Source organism: Xyrauchen texanus, chromosome 25 (assembly GCF_025860055.1).
Source record: "Xyrauchen texanus isolate HMW12.3.18 chromosome 25, RBS_HiC_50CHRs, whole genome shotgun sequence".
Lineage (NCBI taxonomy): Eukaryota > Metazoa > Chordata > Actinopteri > Cypriniformes > Catostomidae > Xyrauchen > Xyrauchen texanus.
The window spans coordinates 21,096,369-21,107,327 of record NC_068300.1 but is presented as its reverse complement, the minus strand read 5'-3'; the positions used below and the strand labels follow the sequence as shown (position 1 = coordinate 21,107,327).

Sequence of the window (10,959 nt, the reverse complement as noted above, 5' to 3'; positions counted from 1 at the left end):
ATTCGATCCACTACGTCATAGCATTACAGTCTACAGCAGTGCTGGTGTGTTGTATAGAAACAATAACAGAAAAATCAACAGCAAACTCAATATGTTCATGAAAGTTCTAACTAACATGCTTCAAATAATTTAACTGTAAGATGGAGTTCATTGGTCCCCCTTGTGTAATCAAAACTCATCTTCCCATCCAACTTGTGCATCTTTCAGGGAGGCTGGATGCAAGGTCAGAATTCATTGATTTTTTTTTTTTACCATCAGGTTGTGTTGAAAAATATTAAAATATAATCTATCCATTTTATAATATAAAATCCCAGGCCGATTTCTCTTCCCATTGTTTCTCGATCTATTCTCTTTCTGCATAGGTTAAAGCCCGTAATTCCAAAGACACTGGTTTCATATTATAATTTTGACCGTATGAATCTTACCATTGGCAAGTATATCTGGAGAAGTTCATGACAGGCCAATGTGATTCATGCTGAAATTAGACTGTTTAAACACTTTATCGATAAACTGTAACAATGGTCTTGTGTAAATTGTATAGGCCGAACAAATCTTGACCACTTTAAATCTAGGTAGGCCTATAGGGAAATTAATAACAAGGCAATCCTGCACATATACCTTAAATATACTTTCTATGTGACCCCTTTTATTAATAATAATTTAACGATTTATAATACTTTTATTAATTATTTTGAAATAATCGCAGGACCTTGTTTGTGGAGTGACCCCTATTGCTGAATTCCTCAGGTGTCAACTATCAAAAAGTACAATAGATCACATTGTACAAATGACAGTTTTTTTGCTATGCGAGAAAACCACATGCAAACCACTCAACTGTCCCAGATGCTATTTTTGATCGTGCATCCTCAGAGATCATGAGAAAAGGTTATGATTTAAATTTTAAGCTATATGATGGAAAAACATACCTATTATGATTTTTTTTAAATCTGTATTTTTCCCACACAAAAAAGACACTATTGGGGACTAGAAGAATAATTTCAGTGCCCACGAGAATGCTGTATTTGAGGACTATAACAGGTAAAGGTGGGCAAGGAGGAGGCTGAACAGTCAACATAAAGTTTTAATGCAATACTCAACATAAAACAAACATAAACAAACACACACATTCATCGCAGCCGTGTGTGTGTGTCTCTCTCTCTCTCTAACTGGCGTCGCCGGCTCCCCTTAATCTTGCTCTCCGGCTGATCATCTAATTCAGCACCGTCCATGCACTCTCACGGCCACGCCCTCCTCCTTGTCACAAGGACCATTACCACAAATTGATGGTTGATTATTCTATTCCATACGGTACACGAAATGAGAGATTGAAACGAATATTTACATTTATTTATTTAGCAGATGCTTTTATACAAATGAGGACTACAACATAAGCGAGTCATCCCATGTGTATTTTTAAGTCCAGAAAACATGATTACAATTACATTTGTTTTTGTACAAAGATGCAAATAATGTTTTCCAGATGGTGAATAATGCACTTTTAAACTCAGACATTCTTATGCTTTTATTTTTGTATCTATTTAAATTTTCAGACCAACAAAATGTAATAACAATGTATCATAGCAGTTGTGAGGTGATAGATGGTAGGCTCAAAGGTTAAAAAGTTCTTCCATGCAGACAGTGTAAATAAAGTTCAAGTGCCTTCATAAAATCTGTGGGTCTTTTATCCTGCAATGTACACGTTTTAAGAAATGGAAATAATCACCACTAGAGGGCAGGAATGGAACGTTCAATTATTTTAACAGTTGCACAAATTTGACAAATGTATTGTCAAATTACGGAACTATATTCATTAAAAGTTTAAACCTGTACAAATGCATACAATATGAAGTACATCTAAAAATAGATCAGAGCATGAATGACCTTTGAGACTGTGCTTCCAAACTTGAAACTCTCATATCAGCAACTGATAAAGGTCCTCCATTAGTGAGGTTCTCAAACAACGCAACCATATATAACAAAATAAGGTCAGTGATATTGATTATTTTTACTTTTGCTTGGATTTTGTTCTTTGTGTGGTCTGTTTGACTGGTATTCATGTAAACAAGTGATTGGAGAATTTACATTGTATCACTTTCATAGGCATGTTATCCTTCATTTCCTGGTTTGTACCAAGTGTCCCTTCTTGGTTAACACCAGGTACTATTCCTTTAAATAGTGTCTTACAAGGTGAGAAATTAAATGAATGATGTTTAAAAAGTTTATTTATACATTTATTTATTGTAATAATACATATAATGAACTTACACATAAGTATATGTTTTCAGTAACACTTTACAGTAAGGTTCCATTACAGCATTTATTAATCTTTGTTCATGTTAGTTAATAGAAATGCAGTTGTTCGTTGTTAGTTCATAGTGCATTAGCTAATTTTATCACGTACAACTTGCGATTTTAAATATGTTGAAATGAACATTAACCAAGATTAATAAATGCTGTAAAAGTATTGTTTTATACTTAGTTAATGTTAACTCATGTTGGAACCTTATTTTAAAGTGTTACCAATTTTTGAAGTGTTTTGCTTGATCTTTTGGTAAAGTCTTGTGTTACCTACAGTGTGAAATTATATGTGTATTATCTTTCTTTTTTATATTAATCACAGGGCTTGTTGGTGCTTGTGGAATTTTGGTTCTTCGTAACCTTTTAAAAGTGTACTTGTTTGTTGATGCACAGAGGTAAGGATTTAAGCTGAAGGAGCGATGCTATGTTGTCGAATGTATTAATTTTAGAGATACTAATATGCAGGTAGTATGCCTTAAGATAGGGACGGTGTTGAGTTTTTGCACAAATCACTTGTCTGTTATTTCTAGTACTGCAGATGCTGAAACAGACCATGGAAAAAAAAATATATCAAATGGTGGACTGACAGAGAAAATTCAATTCTGGATCCTTACAGTGGTTCTTTCCTTTGTGGGGTCTCGTGTTGCATCACTGGTAGTTTTAGAGTTCTCCCTTCGAGCCATTTCAGCACGGATCACAGGAGCATCAGTACAGAAAACTTGATTTATAATATTGAGACTTTAATAAAATTAAAACAACTAAATAAAATCCTGCACTAGTTCTAATTCAAAAACCTATTTGTTTTCTTTTTGTATAGGACCCAATAAGTGACCTGTTATTACTGCTGCTTGTGCAATGCCAGTTCTCCTTAGGCTGTGCATTAAGCTGCAGCCTTAATTTCCTTCATGAGGGGGCACCACACGGCTGGCTAAGCCTCCTTCTCGCAGCTGGACTGAGCTGGTTCTTGGCAAGCCAGTGCTGTAACCTATGGCAACATGTAAAGACTATGTATCTAATACATAGCACACAGTGCTACTGTGGAATTTGCATTGGACTCTTAACCACTGGCACATCTATATTAACCTGGCTCTGCAGAGCCCTAATTCTAACTTTTAGTGTATCTGGAATTGCTGCAATATCAAACATAAACCAACACTTTCTATCAACTACTGAAGCTCTGAGATTTTGGACCCCACTTACAGTCTGCTACACTCTCCTGGTTGTGTATATGAATGGTAAGACAAGGGAATGAGAATGATAAGAAAACATGTTTAATGTAGTTTTAGAAATATATTCAAATTCAGAATATCATAATATATGTACACTCCATGCCAACTTTGGCAGTCATTTGAGTCTTTAGGTTCTGATCATGAGCATTCTTTAATGTTCTTTCAGAGGATCAACATAGACAACCTAGCCAGCAGGTTCTTCTAAATACAGTTGTTGTGCGACTGGGTGGGCTTTTTGTTTTACTGATGACTGTGGGCAGTTGGTCAGATGTAATCCATGTCCTAATCTGCTTCATTGGTGAAGCTACATGCCTGTTACCATCTCAAGACCTTTTGGAAGCCATATCTCAGGTTAGAATTTTGCATTGCTGATGATACTGAACCGAGTAACAGGTGGAGTGTAGGGCTGTAATCCCCACAGCATCCATTGTAAGCCTAATTAAGATTTTATGGCAAAATATTTGGAGCAATAACGTAATAACCTATTTCTGTTGTAATGTATATTTGCAGCATGTTACCCATGTGCCTAAAGGCTCATTAAAAAGGCCTGGAAACCAGACTGGACAAAAGAAATTGAGAAAATTCAACTGAACATTAATAATAACACACTTCTTATAAAAAGGAGAAATGATAAATGGGAATTTTTTTTACAGCATGAGATTCTCTACAAAGTACAAACATTACTTACTGAGAATACCACCCAGTCTGTAAAGGACTGTGGTTTGTATAAGAAATGCATTCAATAATTTCATGTATTAAGTTGGACATGTGTTTTCTTCTCAAAATAAAATCAAATGCATGTATTCTTGAAATAAACTTCCCCCTTCATAACACCAAAATGCATATTGTGTTTAATTGAACAAATTTATTTCATAACCTTGAGATTGTCCCTCACAATTGTGTTCTAAAGACAAATGAACCACATGGTATTATACAATTATTTTTATTTACTTCAAATAACGTTAATGTAAACATAGAACATTTTATTCAAATTATGATATTTACAAGCTACCCAAGCATTAAAAGACAAGTATAACGGTTACACGTAGCCATTGCACTCGCACAAAATTATGTAGGCCATGTGTTGATTTATAATAGTAATGTCTGCAACCCTGTAACAATTTAGTTCAAATTCCATGGAAGGCGGCCAACGCTAAAAGAGAAATTAAACTAAACTTGAACCTAGCTACTCTGGAAACAAAATGGCTGTGGTGCTTTGTATTCTTTTGTTGTGCTTGGTCTTGTCTGCACTAGGTCATGCTCAAAATGGCGTCATGATTTAAAGAACATTCTTTAGTTGTCCCACGCCATCGATTGTATTAACGATTTAAATGGTTAGAACGTTCAAAACCGTCGAATGTCGGAGCCACTTGTGACGCAATAATCAGATTCATATTTAAACTGTAGGAGTTAATTCTCCATTGCGACAGCCTGTACTAGTAAAAGTAATGCGTTGGAAGGCAAAATACACAAACACGTCTATATCGAAATTATTCCACAATTTGTTAGATTTTTGTTTACGGTTTCGTCGTTTCCTCTTCATACAAATACAGTACACATTAAAATTATGTTACTGCAATATAGTAACGCAATATCTTAATTTCCTTGGAACTTTGAGGTCTGTTGTTTTTTAGGAAAAACAAGAATATTTGGTGTCCAAGTTATACGTTTTTGTATTCCCAATAAGTAACAAATCCAATCCCAAAAACAGTCAATGAATTCAATTTTATTAGCTCTATTCCAAAAAAATATATTAAGGATTTAGGCAGATCCAGAAAATCCATGCCGTTCCAGTGAAGACTCAAGACTGAGTGTGAAGATTATGTGGCTTGCTCAAAGACAGAACTAGCTTCACCTCAGTGCAAGTTCCAGAATTTTCAGCCACAGTAACAGGGCTTGTAATTGTTCTTTGTCCAAAACACTATGTGGGCGTGTTTAAAGCGCATGCGAAATACACCCTTTGCAGTCCCTGTTTTGCCGCATTCTGACGCATGCGTGGATCGACTCTTACACCTCGTGCATAGTTGGAGAACGGTCATGTGTATTGTAAATAAGGCATTTTTTTTTTAGAAAAGATTGGAAGATCATTGTTCTGGACATAATTGAACTGTTACATTGCATTAGTCAGATAATACCAAAGTCATGTGTGAACTTTACGACAGTTATCCCATGATTGTAAATAATCTGCACTGTCATTAATTATTAATTTTACATTCGATGCGAGGCTTGGCTTTTTCAATAACTTATTCTTTAAAATGCGCCCCCCCCCATTACCTAATAGCGTTTACCAGTGACTCTCGTGATGCCTTTTGTGTTGACCTTAACCAAGGCAGATCATTCCCAACGTTTGGAAAACAAATGGATGTGCAAGGCAGAAGTAGCCTACTGATCTTTAGTTCCATATCAACCAATGTACATGGCTCGTACACTGCATCTCAAGATGTTAAACTTTCTTTTTTTACAGACCTGTTCTACAAATAACTGCTAGAACAAGGTTGCCAAATGTCACATTTACATTAAAACGAAAGCGTGGTGGACCTACATCGTTGACTTGTACCTCTCGATCTGAATCGGGTGATTGTTTCAACATAAAGTGAAACGCATTAGAATATGTATTGTCCGTTTGATCCATGTCCCCATTGCAGACGCTTCTTCTAATGCGCGATGTCGTCATGAACCGGAGCGCGCTCCTCGACAGCAAGGTTCAGGCTCTCTTTAGTCAACACAGCTTTCAAGTGCAACCGGGTCCAATCAGAGTATTGAGTCAGAGGAACTACTCGTCGTTTTTGAGCTTTGAACATCTAAGCGCCTCAATGTAACACATTCAGTCAGAACGAATTTAACTCCAAACAATCTTCTGCATGATCGGGGGACACAAACACGCAGTATGGTCCGGGAAACCAGACATTTATGGGTGGGGAATTTACCAGAAAATGTACGAGAGGAAAAAATTATCGAGCACTTCAAACGGTGAGTGACCATTTTCTGCGAGCGAGAGAACATCCAGCAATGTGCTTCCTTCGGGCGAGTTGTGATCAAGTGATTCGTAAAAACAATAGTAGCACATCGGGACAGAGTTTAACACCTTAAATGTGTTCTACAACTTTTGCAACGACGCTACAATTGAGTGGACTCATTTTGACTTCACGTACGCTGGCTAGTCATTTAGCGTTCGAGAGTCACTGTCGTCGCTAGGTTGCTAATTAGCACAGAGAGTCGCATATGAGCGCATTACCTAATAACTTTTGGCTTCTATACGCTTTAATTTGCGACCCCATGCTGGTAGCAGAACGTAATGCGTTTATACAAGTTGATGGCTAGTGTTATGTTACTCAATGGCTACAATACCGCGAGCAAGTTGAATGGGCTAAATGGTATCTGCACTACTAAAGGCATCTGTTGTGGGTGTTGTTTTGAACCTTCTCGGCTCAAATGTCACGTATGTCAGGCAAACTGAGACCGCCGGTGGCTGTGTCTACAGCAAGTCAAACAATGGCAGCGTGGGGATACATGTTTTCTTGTTATATGAAGTTCTTCATGATCACAATATTGTCAGTTACTGCATCAATATGTGTACCTGCTTGTATCTATTTTGCACATCATGGCAGCGATACACGTTTTAGTATTATTAAACTTCACGTATCTTCCCTTTTGCACGCTGGAAGAGCACAATTTCTGCCACATACCCTAGGGCTTGTGAATCTGACCGACATGGCTTTAGGATATATTACTTGAGTGAAGGGGAATGGCGTAAGGGCTTTTGAACATAATGTGAATTTGTTTTGATCTTCTGATTATAAAGGCATGTGTTATATTCGAATGACTGAACAGCAGCAGCATGGCGAGATTTTCATCAGTGGTGACATTGCAAAACGTAATATGACACGTTGTATTGACCACCAGGCTTCATATGCACGAATCTTATAAATATATTGAGATGATGTCTGAAGAAAGCAGATGTGATTGAGCTCAAATAAAAGGCTCAATTTAAAAGCTTTAAAAAGTGTGTTAGTATGATTATAGTCTGACAATGTTTTTGCTTCAATGCAATGCTGTATTTCATGAGAGCAACACGGAACGTCAACATCAGAAATCAATGTAATGGATTAATTTGCAAAAGAGTTCAGCATGCAGGGAGGCAGGGACTATTGGAGAGGGTATTGTTATTCTTGTAGAAACAATATACCCACATATGAAATACGAGTCAAGTATTTCATCAATTTGGACTATCCGCTGTGTTGTCTCAACAGCAGGAGCCTTTTGTTGCCTGTCTATTTGGCTTTGGGTTGTAGGATTGAAGGTCGTCTTTTGAACACAAACGCAGCATGCTCATTTGCGAAATAATATTAATATGTAGACAATGTTTAGAGTACATACAAGAGCTACTTATTTCAGTAACATCCCATTTATAGTTGTATTTTGATATAAGCACACAAAAGGTTAGTCTTAAACGCGTGTGTAGTCCTCTGTAAGACTGTCAAAGAAAGCTCTGGTCAGACGACAGAGTGAGGTAGTTATTGAAGATGGGGGACGGGAGAATGAATAAGCAATGTGAATAGATTTGTAAAATGGCGACGGAGATTGTGTAGTGAGTGTGAGAACTGGTGTGTCAGCCAGCTGCTCACCTAAAGCAGACAGCGGTGGCGTGCGCTGCACTAGAGGTTATTTTGCAGAGACGGGCCACTTCTATTAAAATGAATGGGAGAAATTGGAACGCTCAATCAAGGAGCTCTAAGCGTCAACGGTCAAGTGATGTAGATAGGAAGTCCCGCCTTACAGTTAAAAGAGCCAATTACCTTTTAGATACAGACATCGACTGTCAATCAACTGCAGGACGCGCATGCGCATTAGCTACACGAGCCGGGAAAATTAAGTTTTTTAGCGTAATATGAGGCAAGGAATCACAAGTTATGATAACAGTATTGTCAGATGTTATTGCTGATTTGAAACATGCTCTTTGATCGTAATCGTGACCAACCGTTTTTGAGATTTTGGTCCTGCTCCATTCAAGTAGGTTGGAGCTGCACTATCATGACAGGAAATAGCCTCCCGAGAGCGTTCTAAAGATGTCTGACAGTGAACTGACTTGCTAGAAAGGAATTGGCTGCCCCATTTATTGTTTATAACTCAGTTTCACATTGTCGCCAATCGATGCTTGTCAAGTGGTATTTTAACCCTCATGTAAGTCTGTCATCTATTGCATATTTTGTATGTCGACAGTCTAAAGCAATAACAAATGTATGTATACTATATTTACCCAGATAGCACACTGTTTTAGAAATTTTCATCTGTAAAGCATCACAATCTAATTAACATCTGCTAAACATAAAAACAAGGTCTTAGACATCTGTTGAATGTTTTATTTACATTTAAGACATACGTATTGACATTTGTCTTATATATGTATTGCCGATGAGCAAACAACGTAACGTGTTCCAGATGTAAACATGCATCAAATACCTAGATAGCATGTACATCTCCAAAATGTCTGTTTTAGAGCTTTTTATCTGGAAAGCCTCACAATATAATTAACATCTGCTAGACATCTTAAAAAGATCAGATTTGCAAACATTCTATTTCATAAACATATAGAATTCTGCTTAATATCTTGTTGACATTCGAGGCATACTTATTGATGTCTTATAGATGTATTGCAGATAAGCAAGCACAGTTAAAAATAATTCTTCCAGATGTAAACGCACATCAAAGACCCAGATAGCACATGTACATCTCCGAGATGTCTGTTTTAGATCTTTTCATCTGGAAAGCATCACAATCTAATTAACATCTCCTAATCATCTTGAGAAGATCAAATTTACAAACATTATAAATCATTAAAGTATCAAATACATCTGCTGTATGTCTTATTGACATTCGAGACATACGTATTGACATAGGTCTTCTAGACATATTCCATTTAAAAATGTCTTCCAGATGTAAACACACATGAAGTAGACGATGTCTTGGTGATTTACATGTATTATTTGTTATACGATGGTATAAGTTGCGTATGTCATGTGCTTTTTATCGGTAACAGGAAGGTTGTCAAACACACCCTGATGAGGTACATCGAGCTAATTTATCCACCTGAAAGATTTGAGGTTTCAAGCCTTTCATGCTTAATAGACCGTAGTCAAGTTGCTTGGGTGAATTATGGCATTCACTCATACAAAGACATATTCTTTAGCTTGACGGTACAATCAAGTTAGCCAACATTATCATATTATTTGCAATATTTTGGTGCTCTAGAAGCAGGCCATTAAAATCTGATTATTAGTTATTGGATAAATCAGAATTAAGTGATGTATTCCTGCCATAGAGCCTAGTTGATTCAACTCATAGAGTGGTATGGCTTTTTGTGATGATGCAGAACGGAGGCTGTTGTTATGTGAATAGTCTTATTTACATATTGCACAAATGACTGGCAAACACGGTTCTAATCTGTCTGTGCAGCTTGGCAGGATGAATTATGGTTATTCATGTCAGAATAATTGACAAAGCATCAGGATTTAATGCATTTGTATAGGCTACTAGTCATTTGTTTATTGCTTTTTTCTTAATAGATATGGACGTGTGGAGAGTGTCAAGGTCCTCCCAAAACGTGGATCAGAGGGTGGAGTGGCCGCCTTTGTGGATTTTGTGGACATTAAGAGTGCTCAGAAAGCTCATAATTCTGTCAACAAGATGGGGGACAGGGACCTACGCACCGATTACAATGAGCCAGGAACTATCCCCAGTGCGGCTCGAGGCCTGGATGATAGCCTGTCCATAGCCACTCGTGGACGGGATGTTTCAGGGTTCACAAGGGGTGCAGGGGGCCCAGTGTATGGGCCCCCTGTGTCACTGCACAGCAGAGAGGGACGCTTTGAACGCAGACTAGACGGGTAAGTGGACATAGTTTTTCTGAAGGCAGGGGACCATTCGTTTCTTGTAACACATCTCTCCCTCCCAATTATTTCCGTCATTAATTGGGCTAATTTATTATTTTGAGGGCAGGGGACATAAGGGAAATTAAGTAAACACACTGGAGGGCGGTAATTTAGGCATCATGCTTTGCTGGTTGAGGTCTGTCGTCACTCACCGTGTAAAGCAAGCCGGTGTAATTTGTAAAAGCATGGTGAACATGTACAGAAATTCATAATGAATATGTAGTGCATCTGGATGGAGATTCTCTCAAGCATAATTCTCTTGAATTGGATATCACTGGGAAGAAAATCCAGGGCATGTTTTGGATTTCAAAATATTCCAGGATTTCTGCAAATGAGAGAGAATCTATGACCGTGACCTTACTTGGAATTGCCCTATTCTGGAATACTGTACCGCCCAAGGTGGATAATGTCTGACCACATGTGTTTTTGTTATTGTAACAAGATTGCGTTGTTGTTCTATTAAAACGCATTGATTGATATTTGGATTATTGAAATGGGTGGTT

The 10,959-nt window shown here is 37.5% G+C and overlaps 2 protein-coding genes across 2 annotated transcripts; both read left to right on the top strand.

Annotated features, from left to right (window-relative positions):
- Positions 1 to 1,741: 1,741 nt before the first annotated feature.
- On the top strand, positions 1,742 to 4,359 carry LOC127619161 (transmembrane protein 82-like). The gene is made up of 7 exons (XM_052091945.1): positions 1,742 to 1,985; positions 2,101 to 2,187; positions 2,621 to 2,693; positions 2,829 to 3,006; positions 3,116 to 3,533; positions 3,694 to 3,878; positions 4,038 to 4,359. Exons 2-7 carry the CDS (start codon positions 2,103 to 2,105, stop codon positions 4,116 to 4,118), a joined length of 1,020 nt encoding a protein of 339 aa, XP_051947905.1. The 5' UTR covers positions 1,742 to 1,985; positions 2,101 to 2,102; the 3' UTR covers positions 4,119 to 4,359.
- A 2,041-nt stretch (positions 4,360 to 6,400) lies between these two features.
- On the top strand, positions 6,401 to 10,415 carry LOC127618511 (msx2-interacting protein-like). Its single transcript, XM_052090999.1, has 2 exons — positions 6,401 to 6,497; positions 10,091 to 10,415. Exons 1-2 carry the CDS (start codon positions 6,415 to 6,417, stop codon positions 10,413 to 10,415), a joined length of 408 nt encoding a protein of 135 aa, XP_051946959.1. The 5' UTR covers positions 6,401 to 6,414.
- The last annotated feature ends 544 nt before the right edge of the window (positions 10,416 to 10,959 follow it).